The following is a 21,333-nucleotide window of genomic DNA, read 5'->3' on the forward strand; positions in this document are numbered from 1 at the left end:
GCAGCCTCCTGCCTCAAGTGTTCTTACCCAGGCTCTGGGCACAGATCAGAGGAGGGGGCCTGGTAGGAGAGCCTCGTGAAGTCTGGTGGCCAAGGGTTGCTCAACTGTCTGTGTGTGAGGGTGGCTGGTCAGCGAGGCTTCCAGGTGTCAGCCAGGCCTAGAGGTCCAAGAGGGGAGAGTCATGTGTGGGGGGTGAGGTGTGTGATTGCCTCACTTGCACCTCATTTTCATGGGGAGGAAGCGTTGAGAAAGAGGAGCTGGGTAGTCAGCAAACTTTGCTTATTCAAAAATGCTCAGTCCCAGCTGGGCCCTGCCCCACCCTCAACTCCCACTTCCAGGGTGGTCCCAGCTTCTCAGGCTCTAGGAACCCCATCTCTGTGGAAGTCCCTTCCCTGGTCACCTGCTTGCTTCCTCCCCTCAGTCCTTGCCTGGGCAACAGTATCTGCAGCTGGCCCCATATTATCCCTTCTCTAGTCCCCCCGCCGCATGGAGGGGAGTAGGACTAACTCTGGGACCGGGAGGCCCCAGCTCCAAGCAGACCAGACCTCCTGACCTGCATCCTGAACAGCAGTGAGAAGGAAGCTGTGAGCAGGAAGTGCTGAGGCACAGGGTGAGGGCGGAGGCTTCGAGGAGGGGAGCTGGCCTCTCAGGGCAGGAGCAGTAACCACAGCCCCCCACTGCAGGCAGGCAGGAGAAGGCTGATTTAAAAGGCAGCGGGACCTCTGTCCGAAGCACTCAGCTCTGCACCCCGCCACGGCCACCGTGGGCTTAGGAGCACCCAGACTTCCGGACCAGCTCAGGGCGGGTGCCATGTGAGCCCAGCTTGGCCCTCCTCCTGCCGGCCTCTGCCTGTCCAGCTTCGCCAAAGAGGAACACTTGGCACCATGTCTCTGCTCAACCCTGTCCTGCTGCCCCCCCAAGTGAAGGCCTATCTGAGCCATGGGGAGCGCTTCATCAAATGGGACGATGTGAGTGGGGCAGGGCTGTGGGCCGCTGGGACACGGGTAGCAGGCTGGGCTGCGAGATGCTTTGCCAGGGTGGTGGGTAGGTTTATGTCTGTCAGGACTCAGGCGCCTGTGTGGCTTGGCCAGGCAGCTGACACAACTGCCTGGATAAACAAACCTGGGGGTGAGGGTGTGTGCCCCAAACATATGTTCCTGGGCTGCGGGGCTAAGGCTCTGTGTCTGGATGTGGGAAGCTGGGAGGACGTTTCTCTGGGTCCGGGTGGGTCTTTCCCCATCGCCCCCAGGGTGTGCTGCTCCTGGTCCCGGCTTAGTGGGAGGAAGGTGCCCCAGAGCAGAGGCAGGGCCAGAAGCAGCGGTGAACCAGGGCCTGCTCCCAGCACAGATGCCCCACTCTTGCCCATTAGGATTGTTCGCCCCTCCCCACCCGCCCCTGTCCCTGTCCCTGTCCTTGTCTCTATCCCAAGGAAGCCCTGCTCTCCCAAAAGTGGCTGTGGGGCAGCCACTAAAGGACCCTGCACCCCAAGTCCCAGGGGCCCCGGAAGGAACGGATTGACTTCTGCTTCTGCGGGCTGCTCATCCGGCTCCCTGCCGCCTGCCTGTCTGCAGGGGAAGGGGGAAGGCACTGCTTTGCCCTGTAGTGTGTCTCCACTGTGTCTGCTCCTTCCTAAACTGGGGCCTGCTCCCAGCCTCTGGTCCTCCCAGACCCCAGGGGCCAGGGATTCTCTGGGGTAGGTGAGGAGAGCGGTATGGGGACCCTTCTTCAGGGAGGGGAGGCTGCTGGGCTGGCCCTGTGTGAGAGTCAGTGGGGCTGGTCCCAGGAAGGGAAGTGAAGGCTGGGGAAGGGTGTAGGGGGTGGAAGAGAGGGTCCTTCGGGCTGGCTAGTCCTCCTCACAGGTGGGATGAGGGGGCTCTGGGTCTGTGAGTTAAGGTAGCCTGGGCTCTCGGCCTTTCAGGGCTGGGCTGGGCTGAGCAATCTGGTTGCCATGACTATGGGGAGGAGGCCATGGCAGATGCTTTCTGCTTCCCTAGGGGTGTGTGGTAGATGTGGCATGGCGGTGGCATGTCCCAGGAGCCTGTGGAATGAGGGAAGTGGCTCAGAATGAAAAGTGAAGTGGCCTCTCTCAGTTCCTCTGGGAAGTGTGCGTAACCTGACTGGGCAGAGGGTCATTAGGAGTGGGGGCATGCTTTGTGGCCTTCTTTGCAAGCCAGCACCTGGGTACTTGGCTGCTCCCCTCCTCTCCCCAAGGTAGGGCACTGCAGGGCCCTCAATCCCAATTTCCACAGCAGGAACCGCCCACGCCCAGCCACAGGGCACATGGACCTGTGAGCCAGGGCTCTGCTCTCAGACTATTCAGCCCAGGTGGCAGGTGACTTGGGTATGTCGTGCCATGTTGAATAAGCACAATGTACAGGATGTAATCCACTCCCAACTGCATTTTGTCTCCCATGCCCCTTTACAAGGCATTTGTTGGGAGAAGCACTCCTCCGGCCCGTGGAAGGACACTCAGGCAGCCACAGACAATCCATTTGCTCTCGGGGAACACAACTCTGTGGTCACTTTCCCTCACAAAGCCAAGTCTTATTTCAGAAACAGTTATCATGAAGAACTCCAACCTTTATGTAGAATGACATCTTCTGCCCTCCTCCCGCTAGGAGTGGTTTTAGGCGGGCTGCAGGCCTCTGGTAGGGTTTCCTGCTCCTCCTCCAAGTCCCACTTGGAGGTGCAGGGAGGGAGATGAGAAAGGGGTATCAAAGGGCTTCATTGAACAGGCATCATCATCAACTGGCTCGTGCTCTCTGAGCTTATTCTTTCGATGGTGCACATTTTTGAGGATTCTCAGGAGACCTCTCCACCCTGAACTGGGGTTCTCTTGCTCAGGGCCCTCCTGCTATCTGTATTTCAGGCCACTTGCAATGGCTTCTTCAGCCCCTCCGAATCCAGTGACCGCCGTCAGTTTCCCATAGCTTTGGACTCAGCCCCGCTCTCCCACAGGCCCACGCTGGACCCCAGCAAGTGTGCACGTGTGCGTTGTCCCAACAGACTCCGGGGGGCCGGCTCATCTCACACACCAGAGTCTCTCTGCCTCCAGCAGTCAGCCGGTCTGCCACCAACTGTTTCCTGGGCAGGAGTCAGACCACAGTCAGTTATGTCCCACAACAGCAGGGGTGACAAAATCTCTCCAAGTGCAGTTAAACCCCTCACTAGGCTTAAAGTGAGGGGTCAGGCACCCCAATCCTCCCTTGGGGAAGGAAGGGAATGGAGCTCACAACACAGCTTTCTCCAAAATTAGCCTCCTCACAAAGAGTTCTCTTTCTCCAGTCCATTAAGCACCCCAGATCTGAGAACCTTTTTTTTTTTTTTTGACTCTTTCCTTTGTAAATGCTGCACTTGACTTGCTTTGGTGTGCAGGAACTACCATGTTTTGTAGGAAGCTTCAACTTTAATATCTTGTTATATACGCATACAAATCATACAATCAAAGGTAGCCTGTGTGCTCCGTGAACTGAACAGGAATTTAGAAGTGAGTTCATTCATCATTCAGTCACTCTTTTAGCAAACCTGGGGCACCGGGCTCATGGTCTAGTACGGGCTTATTTCCTGAGAGTCTGAGCCCCTGGGGATTTCCTGGATGGGTTTCTAGGTCGGAGGATAAGCCCCAGACTGTTTTAGGAAAGGCTTTTCTGAAGACATGAGGCTTCTGCTGGTCCATAATGGTGTTTCAGGTAGGGAGGGTTGGAGGTGAGAACGCACTTGGTATCTATGGGGCATGGATGGATGGAGGAGCAGTTCATGGAGGGGAAGGCTGGGCGTGTGGGAAGCTAGGTTATAGCCGGATTGTGTAGGGCCTTGGATGCAGGTGCGGGAGTGGGGTTCTCAGCTCTCACTGTTGAGCAACCTGGAGGTGGTATGGACTCTCAGGAGAGATATTCTGCATCTTTGACTGAGCTGTGGCCCTTACAAGGATGAGGTGGGGGCCAAGACCCTGTTTGGGGTCTAGAGGGAGAACCTCTCTTTGGAGCTTAGAGGGGAAACCCTCTCTTCTCCCAGAAATACCTCCTCCAATCCTCTACCCCTTCCCTCCTGTGGCACAGAGCTTTTGAGGCTTATGCCCAGCCTTTAGCTCCGCAGGATGGGGGAAATGCCCGCAGATCCCTGGGACAGCCACCTCCTAGGGAGATGGTGAGCTCCGAACCCCTGGTGTGCGCCAGGGAAGCGTGGCCTGAAGTCTCAGAGCAGGGCGCTGACTCTTTCTCTCCACAGGAAACAACATTAGCCTCCCCGGTTATCCTTCGTGTGGACCCCAAGGGCTATTATTTATACTGGACATATCAGAGTAAGGTGAGGCAGCCCCTCCTAGCATGGCCCTGAGCTCCTGCTATTCCATGGAGTCAAAGCAGCCTCGTGGCAATGCGGAGCTGGAGGTGCATGCTGGGAGTGTAGAACGATCTGGCCAGGTGGCTCTGGGGGATCTCCTGTGAGCAGGGGCTGTTTGCTTTGGGAGGGAGGGTGCAGTCACTCCAACCATGGCTGCCTTCAGCCTAGATGCTCAGCCTTAGCATGGAAAGAGAGAGAGAGAAGGGGAAACGCTGCTACTGAAGGCAGATTTTCTGCCTGTGGTCCCAGGTGAACTTGAGGGCTCAGAGCGATCAGAGAAGGGCCTCAGCACCCAGGCAGAAAGAAGGGAGGGAGAACCTGAGGAGAGTCCAGGGTGGTGGAGGCGAGACCGCAGGCTACTGGTTCCTGAGTAACTCGAGTGGCCAGGGAAGGAATGGACAGAAGGGCAGCCCCACACAGTCTTAGCATCTAGAGAGGGAGGTTGGTCGGGATGTGAAGGGGTGTGGAAGCTCCCTCCTCCCTGCTCTATGTCTACATCTCTCCTTTTCCCCCCTGGGGTCCCCCAGGAGATGGAGTTTCTGGATATCACCAGCATCCGGGACACCCGCTTTGGGAAGTTTGCCAAGATTCCCAAGGTAGGTGGGCCCAATAGCAGCGTGCACGCTCGGCATTGTCACCAGCTCCGCGGGGCTGGGGCAGGAGCCCTGGGGAGTGAGGAGAGGTCCCTGGGCTGGGCAACCGGGCCTCCCCCTGAGCCGAGCAAGGGGCATGGTTGCTCCTGTCTTGAGGCCAGCCCTTGCCCCTGAATCACCCAGGCTGTCTGGGAGGTGTGGCTCCCAACGCCCACCCCCCCCCTCAACTCCCTGACTGGTTTGCCTATATTTGCTTAATGCTCATAGGAAGATTGGAGGAAGGGATTGGGAGAGCAGGATTCCCTGAGACAGGGAGCTAAGAATCTAGATTCAAATGAAAAAATGGCAAACAAAATACGCAGGACTCCCAGACCCCAGGGCCTTGGTTCATCTCTCTGGTGGGTTTCTCCCTCCCGGCCACAGGCCCTGAAGTCGGGGATAGGAAGATGCTGAGGCCTGTGGCTCCTAAGATGGGAATGTGATTCTACCCCAGTGGCTGAGGGGAAGGGACAGCAGCGCCACTGTGGGCAGGGACTACCCTAACCATGTCACCTTTGCTGCAGAGCCAGAAGCTCCGGGAGGTCTTCAACTTGGACTTTCCTGACAACAACTTCCTGCTGAAGACACTCACTGTGGTGTCTGGCCCGGACATGGTGGACCTCACCTTCCACAACTTCGTCTCCTACAAGGAGAATGTGGGCAAGGTGCACTGGGGTCGCCGGGCCTGGGGCTTGGCACCTGGCATAGCCTGGACTTCCGGAGAGACAGACCTGGGCCGTGGGGTGGCGTGGACACCTGTGAGGTCAGGGGCCTGACTGCTGTGCTCTGGGGTCCGGCAGGACTGGGCTGAGGACATACTGGCTCTGGTGAAGCACCCGCTGACAGCCAACGCCCCCCGCACCACCTTCCTGGACAAGATGTAAGTGCCTGCCTGCCTGGCCTTAGAGTGTGGGGCTGAGTGTGCCAGCCCAGGGCCTGACAGGCTGCTTTCTGCCCACCAGCCTGGTGAAGCTCAAAATGCAGCTCAACCCTGAAGGGAAGATTCCTGTGAAGAAGTGAGTCTGCCCTGTCTCCTCCCCACACTTCCACCCAGCTTTCCACAGCCCTCCCTCTCCAGGCATGACTCCTCTCTTCGTCTCACGCCTTCCTCTGCTCCTTTAGTTTTTTCCAGATGTTTCCTGCTGACCGAAAGAGGGTAGAAGCTGCTCTCAGTGCCTGCCACCTCCCCAAAGGCAAAGTGAGTGTCTCCCTCCTCCCCACCCCATTATTCTCCTTGTCACCTGAGCTGGCTCTGACCAGGAGGCAACTAGGCCAGGCCTGGTGGGGGTTGGAGAGGGTAAGAATGACAGCACAGTCCCAGCAAACAGCCCCAAAGCCAGCTAGCCCTAGAACCACTGGTTCTGATACACAAAGGCAGAACCAGGCAAGGGGGGCGAGATGCTTCAGGTTCTGAGCAGGTGGGTCTCCTCCCCCTGGTGGCGGTGGGGTCAGGGGTGGGATGGGAGTGGAGATGAATGTTTTCAGCTGGAGGAGCCAGCGGGGTCAGGAGGTGGACTGCAGGGATGTGAAAGGTGCAGGCAGGGACTAGTTCTGCAGGGTGTGGGAGGGGCACAGAATCAAGGGCGTAAGCTGCCAGGACACAGGCTTTAGTTCAACACAGAAAAATGTTTTTCCCCTTCTTTTTAGTTAAGTAATTTTAATTACAAGTTGTGTGCAGGTATATTATGTAATACACCCATAAGGTATATTATGGGCAGATGCAGGGCTGAGCCAGGGTTCATGCCTGGTGGAGGGAGTGGGTCTCAGCCCCCTCTCCCCGCTTGGCCATGCCTTTGCACAGGGCACCACACGCACCCCATGGAGTCTTTTCTCCTGCTAAGAATTTGGAACATTGTAACTAAACTAAGACCTCACTGATCACTTGTCCCCAGGGATCTCAAGAGGATACTTCCCCCACAGTCACAGCTTTATGGAGCTGGTGACCCCTGGGTGCAATCAGCCCCAGGGCATGCAAGCTTGGGGTGGGAATGGGCTCCTGCTGAGGGCCCTACAGCCAGCAGGGCAAGCTGCGGTCAGTACACACCCACTGTCCTTTCTTCCTGCCTCCTGAGCTCCACCTTGGCTAAGTCCTGATTTGTCAGCTCTGCTTGTGTCCCAGTAGGGGCCACTGGCCCATCTTTGCTTGAAGCTGATGGGTCCAAGGTCCAATCTTCGGGAAATCTGTTCTAGCTCTCCTGCGCCAAACTAATGTTGGCCTTCCAGTGTGATCCTGGAGGACGTAGGATGGGTGTTTCTGGGATGGGATGCAAAGGCACAGAATCCCTGGCTGGCACTTTCAGTCTACTTTCTGTTTTTATTTCTATAGATTTGCTGATTTTGGACATTTCGTGTAAATGGAATCATACAATATGTGATCTTTGATGTCAGGCTTTATTCACTTAGCATGTTTCCAAGGTTCATCCATGTTGTAGCATGTATCAATACTTCATTCCTCTCCATGGCCGAATAACAGTCCATTGTATGGATATATCACATTTTGCTTATCTATGCATCAATTGATGAACATTTGGATAGTTTCCACTTTTTGGCTATTATGAGTAAAGTTGCTATGAACACTCATGTACACATGTTTGTTCGGATATATGTTTGCAATTCTCTTGGGTATATATATATACCTAGCAGCAGAATTATTAGATCATATGGTAACTCTAATTAACATTTTGAGGAACTGCCAACTGTTTTCCAAAGTGACCACACCATTTTACAGTCCCACCAGCATTGTACGAGGGTTCCAATTTCTCCACATCCTCACCAACACTTAACTTCTTTTTTCTTTAATTTTAGTCATCCTAGTAGGAGTGAAATGATATCTCACTGTGGTTTTGATTTGCATTTTCCTGACTAATGGTATTGAGCATCTGTCCATGTGTTTATTAGTTGTTTGAATATCTTCTTTGAAGAATTATCTATTCAAATCTATTGCCCATCTTTCAATTAGGTTATTTGCTTTTTTACTGCTGAGCTGTTGCTTCATGGATATCTGATTTGCAAATACAGGGTGGGGCAAAAGTAGGTCATGGTTGTTCTTATGGAAAATAATCAAAGAATTAATAAATAAGAATATAAGACAGGGAAGGTAGGGGAGGGTGGTGGTAAGGGGGAGAGATCAACCAAAGGACTTATATGCATGCATATAAGCCTAATCAATGGACACAGACAACAGGGGGATAAGGGCATGAATGCGGGGGGGGGGGGGCGGTTGGGGGTAATGGGGGAATAAGGACACACATGTAATACCATAATCAATAAAGAAATTAAAAAAAAAGAATATAAGAATAAACATTAGTGCACTCACAACTGTAAACCTACTTTTGCCCCACCCTGTATTTTCTCCCATTCGGTGGCTTGTCTTTTCACCTTTTTGATGGTGTCCTTCAAAGCACAAAAGTTCTTAATTTTCATGAAGTCCAATTTATCTTTTCTTGTTCTTGTTCTTGTGCTTTTTGGTGTCTTCAACTATTTATTGTTGACTTGTCTATTTTTCCCTTTAATTCTATCAGTTTTTATTTATTTTTGTTTTAGAATATTTTTATTGATTTCAGAGAGTAAGGTAGAGGGAGCGAGAGATAGAAACATCAATGATGAGAGAGAATCATTGATTGGCCGCTTCCCGCACGCCCCCCGCCCACTTGGGATCGAGCCCATAACCTGGGCATGTGCCGCGACCAGGAATCAAACTGTAACCTCCTGGTTCATAGGTCGATGCTCAACTACTGAGCCATGCCAGCCAGTCCTGTCAGTTTTTACATTATGCATTTTGGGGCTCTGTTGTTAGCTGTATTCTTTATATTCAAATTGCTTCTTTTTGAAAATTTGTTCTCCGCTTAAAAAAAACACACCTAGCCCACTACTCTGGCAAGCAGCACCACTTACTTCTGACCTTTCCCCCTCCTCATTCTGGTCATTCTTAGTTCTAATCCTGCCCCAGCCAAGAGACCAGCCAGTGTCCAAATTCAGGGGCAAAGCAAACCAGCTAAGCATGCTCTTTGCTCAGCATCCAGGGCCTTGAAAAGTGGGTGCTCACAATTCACCATAGCTAAGATTTGGAATCAGCCTAAGTGCCCATCAGCAGATGAGTGGATTAGAAAACTGTGGTACATCTACACAATGGAATGCTACGCTGCTGTAAAAAAAGAAGGAATTATTGCCATTTGCAACAACATGGATGGAACTGGACAGCATTATGCTAAGTGAAATAAGCCAGTCAGAGAAAGATAAATATCACATGATCTCACTCATTTGTGGAATATAATGAACAACATAAACTGATGAACAAAAATAGAACAAGAGTCATAGAAGCATCAAACAGATTGTCCAACCTATGAGGGAAGGTGGGGTGGGGGGCTGGGAGGAGTAAGAGATCAACCAAAGGACTTGTATGCATGCATATGAGCATAACCAATGGACACAGACAGGGAGGTGGGGTGGGGGGTTGCGGGCATGTGCTGGGGGGTGGGGGCAGCCGGGGAGAGGTTAATAGGGGAAAAAGGAGACTCATGTAATACTTTAAACAATAAAGAATTTAAGTTAGAAAAGAAAAAAGAAAAGTGGGGCACAGCATGTCCTCAATGCCCCTCTGTCTGCCTGAGCCCTCCTTTGGATCAGGCCCCTAGTGCAGGGCTGGGCCTAGTTTGTGGTTCTTAGCGCTGAGAAGGTGGGGCAGACGTGATCAGGTGACTGTCTCCCCAGAATGACGCCATCAATCCTGAGGACTTCCCACAATCTGTCTACAAGAGTTTCCTCATGAACCTCTGCCCTCGGCCAGAAATAGACGAGATCTTCACTTCCCAGTGAGCTTCTTGGTTTGGGCTGGGCATGGGGAAAGGGTGTGGCTAAAATTCCTACCTGCTATGCTGACAATTAGGAAGCTTTGCTGGACAGAGGGATTGTCTGAGCTCCCCAGCCTAGAGGATGGAGACTGTGCTCTTCTCTTTGGCCTGCAGCCATGCCAAGGCCAAACCCTACATGACCAAGGAACACTTGACCAAATTCATCAACCAGAAACAGAGGGACCCTCGCCTCAACACATTACTGTTCCCGCCAGCGCGGCCTGACCAAGTGCAGGGCCTCATCGACAAGTATGAGCCCAGTGGCATCAACATACAGCGGGGTGAGGCCCAATGGAAGCCCTCAGCCCCTGTGGGCTTGTCCTGCTCTGACACCTGGGCTGTGGCCCTGATAGTTATCCCCTGCTCCCCAGGCCAGCTGTCACCCCAGGGCATGGTGTGGTTTCTCTGTGGGCCGGAGAACAGCGTGCTGGTCCAGGACAAGCTGCTGATTCACCACGACATGACCCAGCCACTCAATCATTACTTTATCAACTCCTCGCACAACACCTACCTGACAGGTGGGCCCTAGCCTCCTCACTACTGACTTCTCCTTTTATGGGGGCTGCTCCTGTTCCCTGAATTCCTCGCAGGGTTACCCATGGGCTGCCAACAGTACAGACCATGCTGGAGTGGGGTGGGGGAGAGCCCTTGAGTGAAGCCCCTGCCCCGCCTTGCTCTGCCTCAGCTGGCCAGTTCTCGGGCCTCTCCTCTGCGGAGATGTACCGCCAGGTACTGCTGGCTGGCTGCCGCTGTGTGGAGCTGGACTGCTGGAAGGGGAAGCTCCCCGATGAGGAGCCCATTATCACCCATGGCTTCACCATGACCACAGACATCTACTTCAAGGTGAGACTCGGAGTGTGGAGGCTGGAGACTTGGGAAGGGCCCTGGTCCCCAAGCTTTCTGGGTGTGGGGGGCATGAAGCAGGAGGAATGGCTGGGGGCCTCAGACCAGCATGGGGACTAGAGGAGATCAGAAGAGACAGGGGGCCAACAGTGGCTCTCCGGTTCTACGTGTGTGTGAAAACTGGGGAGAGGGAAGGGTGCCGCTTGGGGAGGGAAAGCCTGGAGCACGGACCTCGATCCAACGAGTCCTCTCTCTTTTAGGAAGCAATTGAAGCGATTGCAGAAAGTGCCTTTAAGACCTCCCCCTATCCTGTTATACTGTCATTTGAAAACCATGTGGACTCGTGAGTATCCAGGCCCATTCAGCCTCATTCTCTACTCTGTCCCCATCTTCCGCCTGTGCTGCCCTCCCCCAACTATCCCGGCCTCTGCCCATGCCCTCCACACAATTTCCTCGAGACCCCAGGCCCTCCTGCCTGTGTCCCTGCCTGCCCGACCTCTTGTGCTCTTGATGACCCAGATCAGGGGCCCAGAAGGATGGCCAAGAGGAGGGTGGTGCTGCTGAACCTTCCCCACTTCTGCCCCCTGCAGGCCCCGCCAACAGGCCAAGATGGCTGAGTACTGCCGGGTGATGTTTGGTGACATGCTGCTCACCGAGCCCCTGGAAAAGTTTCCGGCAAGTGGACTTCTCTGTGGGACACCTGGGGCTGGGAGCTGGGGACCAGGGGCATGGTGGGGGCCAGGTTAATCACATGTCAGGCACTGTGCTGGGCTTTGGGGGGGTGCTAGTGGCAAAGGTGCAGTCCCAGCCCTCAGACTGCTTACCGTCTGATGGGGAGAAAGACAAGGAACCTGGCCATGACAACAGTGGGGCTGCTCTGGGAGTACCTGGGGAGTCCTTAACTGGTCTTGGGGATCAGGAAAGGCCTCCTGGAGAAGGTGATGGCTAAGCTAAAACCTACGAGTGATGCTGGGTTTGTGTTGGTGAGAGTAGGGAAAGGCATGCTAGGCAGACAGAAGAGGTGAGAGAGAACATGTCTGAGGAGCAGGGGAGAGTTGGGCCAGGCAGCAGTTTAGCACCCGGGGCAGTGGTGAGAGGCCAGGCTGCAGAAGGAGGCAGGGCAGGTGGAGCAGTGCTCAGTGTGAAGGAACTGAGGCTGCACCCTGAAGGTGAGGAGAGGGTGCTGATACTCTCTCCTCTCCCACAGCTGAAACCAGGCAGCCCCTTGCCCAGCCCTGAGGATCTCCGTGGCAAGATCCTCATTAAGAACAAGAAGAACCAGTTTTCAGGCCCAGCATCCCCCAGTGGAGAGGCTGAGGGCAGCTGCCCACCCAGTGCCCCTGTGGGCGGGGACACAGGTGAGTCAGCCCCGGAGGAGTGGGGGTAGTGGTGGGTGTGAGGGAGGATCTGGAATGGGAGAGGGGCTGGGCCTGGAGGGAAAGTGCTGGAGAGCCAGCCTGGTGTGGGGGCCGCCCCCCGCCCCCAGAGCTGATGGAGTTGTGTGTGGCAGTGTTGGCTGGTGAGGAAGGGGCTGAGCTGGAGGAGGAGGAGGTGGGAGAGGAAGAGGAGGAGGAGTCGGGAAATCTGGATGAAGAAGAGATGAAGAAGATGCAGTCGGATGAGGTGTGTGGAGACAGCCCAGAGGCCCTTCTACCATCTGCGCTGGAGAGTTGTCCAGTGGGGCCATGTCCCTGGGCTCTGGGCTCCTCCTCTCCACTCTCCTCTCTCTTCCCAGGGCACAGCGGGCCTGGAGGTGTCAGCGTACGAGGAGATGTCCAGCCTCGTCAACTACATCCAGCCCACCAAGTTCCTCTCCTTTGAGTTCTCTGCCCGTAAGCTCGCACGGGGTGGTGGTGAGCTGGAGGTTCAGCTAGATTCAGGAGGCCCCCAGGAAGTGTGTCTGACACCAGACACTTTGATGGGCGGGGGTAAGAGGAAGGGGTCCTCCCCGTTCTTGGATTGGGGCCCTGTCTATAAATATGCATCGGAGGAGTCAGGCAAGGACTTAAGTGGCAGTGGCTCCATTTCCCAGCACAGTCCTGGGGGTTTGGCACCAAGCAGAGCGCTCTGGAGTATGTCAGTGGCAGGCCGGTCCTTTACGACAGGCTACCTCAGTGGGGCTGGCCTGGGGCTCCTGCAGCTTCCTGCAGGTTCTGTGGCCCCTAAGCCCAGAAAGCCCATCCCAGGGCATAAGAACTCCGGGGCGGGGGGCGGGGGGACAGAGCAGCCAGCCAGTGCACCCTACTCCTTACAGCCCTCCCTTTTTGTGCACAGTTATTTATCTTCCCCGGACACGCACGCGGTGCCTTCCTCTCTGCCTCTGTGCGTGTCCCCAACACAATCACCTCTATCTGTATACACTTGTGCAAAGTGTATACATCTGTAACCTTGTTTCCTCACCCCTGAACCCACAGCCTGCACCCCTACCGGTGCTCCCCGCGGCGTGTACCACCCTTGGTGTGTACTTCTCACCCCCACACCCACCCTTTGTGTGTAGACCCTGCACATCACAGCATGTTCCTGTCTCTCTGGGCTCATCCTCTCATGTTCCCCATATCCTCTGCACCCACCAGGCATGTACCCCTCACCCTCCAGGACTGTGACACCTCCCATCCCTGTGCACACCCACCGCGCATACCTTTACCCCCAGCACACAGTTACCCACGAAGATCTGCACATCCCCCTGCCCCTCGGGTTCACCCCCTCCCTGAACCCTCAAGCCTCATGGGGACCAAGATGCATCTCTGTGCTGGAGGCAGCTGCACCGAAGGGAAGGGTAGGTTGGAGGGAGTACCTCAGCCTGACATAGACCCTCCCTCTTCTTACTCCCGCCACAGAGAAGAACCGAAGTTATGTCATCTCCTCCTTCACGGAGCTCAAGGCTTATGACTTGCTCTCCAAGGCCGCAGTGCAGTTTGTGGAGTATCCTTGAGGCCTCAGGAGCCAGGGTCCTGGTTGGGAGGAGGGATGGGGCAGGGCTCCAAGGGGGGCTGTTGGGTACTCCGGGTGCAGCCTCAGGCTGGCCTCCTATACTCTGGAGCAGCTACAACAAACGCCAGATGAGCCGCATTTACCCCAAGGGCACCCGCATGGACTCCTCCAATTACATGCCCCAGATGTTCTGGAATGCTGGCTGCCAGATGGTTGCCCTCAACTTCCAGACAATGGGTGAGGTACTCTCAGGCCCTTAAGCCCCTTCCCTCACCCTTCCCACCTTCACCCCGTTCCTGGGGGGTGGTCTTTAGAACAGACCGGATGTTCAAGTATTTGTTAGGTCCTCTCCCTTTCTTGGACTGGGGCCCTGTCTATAAATGCGCACCAGAGGAGTCAGGCCCGGGCTCCTACCTCCAGGGAATCTCTGGGCAGCTCCTGTCAGAATGCAGGTGGTGCGTGTTTCGGGGTAGAAATGCATGAGCTCATGCCTATATGACTGTACGTATGAGTGTGTATGGGAAGATGCCAGGAGCCGGCACGGGTGCTGGCTGCTCTCTGAGTGGGTCTGTGGGAACACCTGCTCCACTGGCCTCCACTCCCACTGTGAGCCTGAGGTCTGGTTGTGGCTTTGGTCCTGATGATTGCAGGTTGTGGGCCCTTCCTGAGAGAAGAGACACCCTAAGAAACCAAGCTGACATGAGGAATCCTCATGCCATGGTCGTTCAATCTCCCCGTTCACAAGCCAGGAGAAGGCTGGGAACATGGAAATAGAGGTCGGGCCTTCCTCACAAGTGCCCTGTCCCCCCAGATCTGCCCATGCAGCAGAACATGGCGCTATTTGAGTTCAATGGGCAGAGCGGCTACCTCCTCAAGCATGAGTTCATGCGTCGGCCAGACAAGCAGTTCAACCCATTCTCGGTGGATGGCATCGACGTGGTGGTAGCCACCACCCTTTCCATTAAGGCAAGGCCCTGAGGTGGACAAGTGGCCGGGAGGGCTGGCGTGTTGAGGAGAAAGACACAGGAGCCCCACTCCTCCACTCCCAGCCCCCTCTCTGATATCCTGCAAACTTCAGCCCAGCCAGCTCCTACAGTAGCAAGTTGCCTTGGAAACTGCCTCCTCCTCAGCCCTGGAGGCTGCCTCTTGGTCCCCATGGAAACCAAGGGGAAGGACTGAGGCTGGGATGGGGGAGGGGAGAAGAGTGGGCAAAGTGGGGTTGTAGGAGCCCAGGCCCTGGGAGAGAGCCCTATTCCTTCTTTGCCTGGGAGGAGAGATGGGGAGGCCCACACCTCTTCCTGAATGCTGGAAATACCCTCGTCACCAGAGCTTAGCTGTAACCTTGAGCCACACAGCCTCTGGTCAGTGGCCAGAGCTGAGTGGCACTCTTCACAGTACCCAAGAATGGATGGATGCTTCAGCCAGAGAAGCTGGGGAATGGCTGGGTGGGGGAGCTGATGCTGGTCTCCCATGGGCTCCCACCTCCAGGTAATCTCGGGGCAGTTCCTGTCAGATCGCAGTGTGCGCACCTATGTGGAAGTGGAGCTGTTTGGCCTTCCTGGGGACCCCAAGAGGCGCTATCGCACCAAGCTGTCCCCCACTGCCAATTCCATCAATCCCATCTGGAATGAGGAGCCCTTTGTGTTTGAGAAGGTGGAGGGCTAGGGCAGGGCAGGGGCTGGGGTCTGGGCAGGGTAAGGGCTATCCCTAATTCTTGGCCTCTACTTATAGAAAAGAGAAAATACATAGAGGGAGTTCCTTGATTCTCCTCCTCTCCCCACCCCTCACTTTGTGCCCTCCTTAATTTCAAGAGTCCAAAAAGCAAGTTTATAGAAATATACTTGGTGCGCAGGTTGTGTGTATTTGTGCACATGTGGACATGTGTATGTGTGAACATGTGTGTGTTCATGTTAGGATCAGAGGCAGAAACATGAACTCCCAGACCAGGGTGCAAGGTCCCAGGGGGTTACAAGGGGGCCTTTTACCCCCACTGGATACTTGTGACAAAGCCGTCACAGTTGTCTGCACCAGGACCCCCAGAGCTGTGGCTGCATGTCCAGCCCTACTCCCCTGAGTGGACCAGCCAGGACAAGAGCTGTGAGGACGTCTATGTGTGTGGCCTAGAGTGTGCCCTCTGTCCTCACCAAATCTGGTCACACCTGCTATGTTCTCACACTGGCCCTGGACTTCCGAAACTAGGGAGGGGGTCAGCTTGGCCACCCCCTCCTCCCCAGCGTGTCCTGTCCCGAACTCTCCCCAGATCTTGATGCCTGAGCTGGCCTCCCTCAGGGTGGCTGTGATGGAGGAAGGCAGCAAGTTTCTTGGACACCGCATCATCCCCATCAATGCCCTGAATTCTGGTAAGGGGAGGGGCCCTTCTTCACTGTCCCCTGCAGGTCTGAGACCAAGGCGAGCATCAGGAGCCCATCCAGAGGGTGGGGCAGCTTCAGGGAGGTGGCCCTGAACTTTACCTAAGCCCTTCACATCATCAGCCTTTAGGCGTGGAGCAGGAATAGCACCTCTGCAGGAAGGGACTCCGGTCATCTAACAGAATGTCATTTTCTGAAATCACTGGGGCAATTTCCCAAGTAGCTGACATCTATTGGGCACTTAAAATGCTTTAAGGGCTTCTATTCTCACTTAATCCTGTTAATCACATGAGGCAGATACCGCAGACAGAAAAGGCTCAGAGATTTAAAGCAACCTGCCCAAGGTCACACAGCCAGGACTTGGACCCTGGCCTCTCTGACTTTGAAACCAGAAGCCTGGGTGCTGGGCTGCTGGCATACAGTGCTGGGTGGCAATGGGCTCTGCTCACTGCTCCTCTGTCACACCCACAGGCTACCACCATCTGTGCCTGCGCAGTGAGAGCAACATGCCCCTCACCATGCCTGCGCTCTTCGTCCTCCTGGAGATGAAAGACTACGTACCTGACACCTGGGCAGGTTAGGAGGCCCATAGAGTGCTGGGAGGCCCATTTCCACTCGCCCTTCCTCAAGTCAGCCTCCAGAGTGGGGCAGGACAGGGTATCCTGGGGTAGGTGAAGGTTGGGGGGCGGGGGCTTCCAGGTACTCTCCATACCAGGCCTGTGATGCCCCTGTGCACCCAGATCTCACTGTGGCCCTCGCCAATCCTATCAAGTTCTTCAATGCCCATGATAAGAAGTCTGTGAAGCTGAAGGAAGCCATGGGAGGTCTGCCTGAGGTCTGTGTGGCTGGGTCCATCGCCAGGGCCCCCAGCACCTTTGCCCTCGGTGGGAAGATGAGGGAGGGGCAGAGTCCAGGGCTGGGGAGAGAGGGCTGTTGGAGCCATCTTCCTAACCTGCTATCCCTACACAGAAGCCCTTCTTTCCCGGGAGTCCACTTGCCAGCCAGGTGAACGGGGCAATTGCCCCGACCAGCAATGGGTCAGCAGGTATGCACTGCGGGGTCCTCCTACCTACCGGCAAGGGTCCTGGCTTCTCTGGCTGCATCTACAGGCACCGCCCAGTGGGGCGGCAGATCAGTACAAAACTAAGAGCCAGGGGTCCTCAAACTTTTTAAACAGGGGCCAGTTCACTGTCCCTCAGACCGCTGGAGGGCTGGACTATAGTTTAAAAAAAAACCAAAAAACAAACTATGAACAAATTCCTATGCGCACTGCGGGCCCAGGACGAGTAGGCTGCTAAGCAGGACAGGCAGTGGCACCCGGCGGGCGGATAAATGTCCTCGACGGGCCGCGGTTTGAGGACCCCTGACTAAGACTTTCACCAAGGGAAGGGAACACGTGTCTGAAGCCTCAGCGCTGAGAAAGTGCACCTTGGGTCCCACGCTGGCACCCCCAGGCGGCGGGGAGGAGCAGAGCTGAGCCCGGGGTCCCCAGGACACCTTGTCAGCCCGTCCTGTGGCTCTTGTAGCAGCTGGGGCCGGGGCCGAGGCCAGGGCCAGGGAGGGGCCGAGCGAGGCTGTGGGTAAGGCCTGCTGAGGGGTCTTGAGGACCAGCTTGCTTGGGGAAGGTTCGGGTCTCGTGGGAAAGGCGGGGGCTCTCGGGCGGCGGGACGCCTCACCGGGTTCCCCGCAGAGCCGCGCACCGCCAGTCTGGAGGAGCTGCGGGAACTGAAAGGCGTCGTGAAGCTGCAGCGGCGGCACGAGAAGGAGCTGCGGGAGCTGGAGCGGCGCGGCACGCGGCGCTGGGAGGAGGCGCTGCAGCGGGGCGCGGCGCAGCTGGCCGAGCTGGGGCCGCCAGGCGCGGGGGGCGGCAGCGGGGCCCGCAGGCTGGGCCCGGGTAAGGGTTCCCGCAAGAAAAGGTAAGGGCAGTGGCGGCGGCCTGCCCTCCGCGCGGGTGCGGGCGGCCGAGGGCTCAGGACCTGCTCCCACGCGGCCTCCGCAGGACCCAGCCCTGGGAGGAGGCGGCCGGGGCCACGCCAGGCGAGGGCCCCGAGGGTGCGGACCCACGCGTGCGCGAGCTGAGGGACCGGCTGGAGCTGGAGCTGCGGCAGCAGCGGGAGGAGCAGTGCGAATGCGTCCTGAAGCGCAAGGAGCAGCACTTGGCCGAGGTGCCCGGGCGGGGGAGGGGAGAGCGCTACAACCCCACCAAACCCACCCCCTCTGCCCAACAAAGGGCTACCCGAGAAGCCTGTTTGCTAAACCCATCCTTCCTCTCCCTGCAGCAAATCGCCAAGATGGTGGAGCTGGCCAGAGAGAAACAGGCCGCAGAGCTGAAGACCCTCAAGGAGACCTCAGAGAGGTATGACTGCCTCCCTCCCAAGCCTGACTTCCAACTCCCAGGGGGGCTCAGGCCCCCACAAAGCATCTGGCCCAGCCCCTCCTCCCCCCGAAACATCTCCCTGATGCCTGTCTCTCTACAGTGACACCAAAGAGATGAAGAAGAAGCTGGAGGCCAAGAGGCTGGAGCGGATCCAGGCCATGATGAAGGTCACCGCTGACAAGATGGCCCAGGAGAGGTGAGCCCTGGAAGAGAGGCCCAGGACTCCAACTCCAGGCCCAGTGCTGAGCAGGAACCACTCCAGGGGGGAAGGGGCCTCCCTACAGAGGGTCCCGACTCGCTTCCTAGCCATGTGCCTGTCCCCTGGCTCTTGAAAGTTAATCTTACTGCTGATTAGAGTGACCTCCTTAGGCAAAACACAGATGCCAACACTGAGCAGAGAGGAGAATTTAAGGGAAAATCAAGAGGGAGGTGAAACCTTGGGACAGCAGCTTCCCACCTTGGTTTTCCCATGCACACCTTGAAGGACAGTGCAAGTTCCTTCAGAGGATCCCCCGGGACTTCCAATGGATCCCCATGTCACCCTCTGGCTGCTTCCTGCCCCTACTGCATAGTCCTTATTTGGTCTATACCCTGAGGAGTCTTCATCTCACCCAGCTCTTCCCAGGGGCCTCCTGCCCTCTGTGAAACTCTGATCACCCCAACAGGTTGAAGAAAGAGATTAATAACTCCCACATCCAAGAGGTGGTGCAGGTCATCAACCAGGTGTGTAACACTGTCCTTCACACACACACACACACACGCACACGCACACGCTCTCCCTGAGAGATTTTGCCCTTAGGAGATATACTGTCCAGAGTGGCCCATGCAGCTAGGGAAGGCAGGAGGCAGTGCAGGGGAAGGGGACCCCCCTAGGCCAGCCTGAGGCTCTGGTCTTTCTGTGGAGACTGGGGTACTAGCCTAAAGGCTTCTGTCTCTGTCAGTCGCACTGTATGGAAAGGATATGAGCCCGCTAGCCAGGGAGGATGGAATTGGGGTGGGTGGGTGAGCAGGAGCAAGGAGTGCTTCCTGAGGCTCCAAGGAGTCCAAAAAGAAAGGAAAGGCCTGCTGGGAATGGACCTAAAGCTCCTCTGGGGATTAGCAGAAGTAGCACAACTACCAGCTACCGAATCCTGACCTTATGCCAGACACTAAACCAGGTGCGTCACATGAACCGTGTCATATAAACCTTCATAATCCAGTGAGACAGGTACTGTTATCCTCATTTTACAAATTAAAAAGCAAAGGACTTTACCCTAAGTGTTATAGCTGGTTAACTGGGATTGCAGCTGGATGCCAACCCAGATTGCTTGTCTGAGCTGCCCTGATGCCTGCCTCTCACTCCCATCCAGATGACAGAGAGCCTGGAGAGGCAGCAGGAGAAGCTGGAGGAGAAGCAGGCGGCCTGCCTGGAGCAGATCCGGGAGATGGAGAAGCAGGTGACAGGAACCACCACCCTGGCCCCCAACAGAGTTGGCCCGGCTCCAGGGTGTAAAGGGCCCCTGCTCCAGGGAGCATCCAGTCAGGAGTTCAGGAGGCGGGGACTCACCCCTCACCAGTGGGTCAGAGGCTCCGGTTCCATTGGGGCCCTAGAGCCCTTTTACATCAGGCAGCTCTCTTTGCTTGTTTGGCACCCCCTCTCCTGAGAGGCTCCCTGATGGGCTCCACTATGCCTACTTCCCACCTCCATCTCCTGGGAGCTTTGCAAAGACTGGGTATTTCCTTGTTCCATTGTCCAAGGGAGGGAGAGTGGGCAGGTGGCCCCTCCTGATCCGGGTGGTGGTCCTTGCTGTCCCCACAGTTGCAGCAGGAGGTGCTGGCAGAGTACGAGGCCAGGATGAAGGGCCTGGAGACTGAGGTGAAGGAGTCGCTGAGGACCTGCCTCAGGACCTACTTCCCCTCTGAGGCTGAGGACAAGCCTGAGAGGTCCTGTGAGACATCCCAGGAGCTGTGTGAACAGGACTCACTTACAGCCAACGCAGACACCCAGGAGAGCTGCCTCTGATGCCCCCATCCAGCTGGGACATTCTGCAAGGACATTCCCTCTCCTGTTGGATGGGCTCTATCCCCCCAGGAAGAAAGGCCCCAGCAGCCCCAGTACTCTGAGGCTGTGGGAAGCTGGGGTTCTCTTGGACTCTGGAGCCGTCTCCTCAACAGCCAGGTTAGAGGATCAGGGCAGGGGCTTATCTGAGGCCTAGAGGTCCTCTCTAAGCTGACTTCCTCCTCCTCCTCCTTCTCCTTGAATTAGTGTCATCTATTTGTTGAGGGCAAAAGAATATGGACTGAGAGGCAGGGAATGGGGTTCTGGCCTCACCCTGCGTTTCCTAGTGTGCAACTAGTGGCACCCACCTGGAGTCAGTTTCCTCACCTAGAGAGTTAGGCCTGGCCTCCTGGAACCTCCACTCAGCACCTGTAATTCAAGCAGGACCTGTTCTGCTGTAAGGCTGGCAGCTTACCCAGGCTTCTCGGCCCCATCGGGGGCCTGCCCTGAATTGGCCTCATTGCCTGCTCCCTGAGGTCTGATGCCCCTAGGATTCCAGGCTGAGGTCCCTTCCCTGGCTTCCTGAGACGTGGGCGGGGGTGGGGGGTGGGTGGGGAGGCTGACATGAAAAAGCTGCCTCAGCTGTCTGTCTGTCAGCCCCAGAGACAACTGGGCCGTGGCTGGTGGTGAGGGGAGAAGGGTGGCCTTTTGGGCATGTTCCGATCCAGAGCCCGCTCACCCTTTTCCTAGGCTTGGGGGGTATATTTCCTAACACGTACTCCAACCCAGGCTTCCTGACAAGGTCACATTTGTTTTCTCTCCTAACTTTGAGGTTTATTTATTTTTCTCCTTTTTATTCCTACAAAAGAACTCTGTCCCATTATTTCCCGCCTAAGCCTGGCCTCTGTTCTACCGCTGAGAAATGGGGAGGAGGGGAGGAGAAAGCCCTGAACTGAAGCAGGCTGGGAAAACCCTTGGGAGCGGAACCCGGGGGAAAGGTGTCCTCCAGAGC

At 56.0% G+C, this 21,333-nt stretch overlaps 1 protein-coding gene across 2 annotated transcripts; it reads left to right on the forward strand.

Moving 5' to 3' along the window:
* The first annotated feature begins 755 nt into the window (after positions 1-755).
* Positions 756-21,207, forward strand: PLCB2 (phospholipase C beta 2). Of its 2 annotated transcripts, none has more exons than XM_080659050.1 (31): positions 756-968; positions 4,228-4,305; positions 4,869-4,937; positions 5,498-5,638; positions 5,774-5,853; positions 5,936-5,989; positions 6,096-6,171; positions 9,684-9,784; positions 9,938-10,104; positions 10,195-10,341; positions 10,509-10,666; positions 10,927-11,009; positions 11,257-11,341; positions 11,874-12,024; positions 12,177-12,289; positions 12,402-12,498; positions 13,504-13,588; positions 13,710-13,834; positions 14,409-14,563; positions 15,086-15,250; positions 15,858-15,957; positions 16,438-16,542; positions 16,707-16,801; positions 16,936-17,011; positions 17,612-17,882; positions 17,966-18,131; positions 18,246-18,322; positions 18,444-18,539; positions 19,009-19,066; positions 19,693-19,779; positions 20,142-21,207. In XM_080659050.1, exons 1-31 carry the CDS (start codon positions 885-887, stop codon positions 20,343-20,345), a joined length of 3,549 nt encoding a protein of 1,182 aa, XP_080515176.1. In that variant the 5' UTR covers positions 756-884; the 3' UTR covers positions 20,346-21,207. The 2 variants fall into 2 exon arrangements, with proteins under 2 accessions (XP_080515176.1, XP_080515177.1); XM_080659051.1 differs by having other exon boundaries at positions 17,657-17,882.
* The last annotated feature ends 126 nt before the right edge of the window (positions 21,208-21,333 follow it).

The sequence above is a fragment of the Plecotus auritus genome (genome assembly GCF_963455305.1).
Source record: "Plecotus auritus genome assembly, chromosome: 1".
NCBI classification, from domain to species: domain Eukaryota; kingdom Metazoa; phylum Chordata; class Mammalia; order Chiroptera; family Vespertilionidae; genus Plecotus; species Plecotus auritus.

Bases quoted from the DNA above. Each gene is read 5' to 3' on its own strand.
- PLCB2 (XM_080659050.1), top strand. From the start codon at position 885: ATGTCTCTGCTCAACCCTGTCCTGCTGCCCCCCCAAGTGAAGGCCTAT. The intron at 5,854-5,935 runs GTAAGTGCCTGC...TCTGCCCACCAG, and splicing joins ACCACCTTCCTGGACAAGAT to CCTGGTGAAGCTCAAAATGC. The intron at 11,342-11,873 runs GCAAGTGGACTT...CCTCTCCCACAG, and splicing joins AGCCCCTGGAAAAGTTTCCG to CTGAAACCAGGCAGCCCCTT.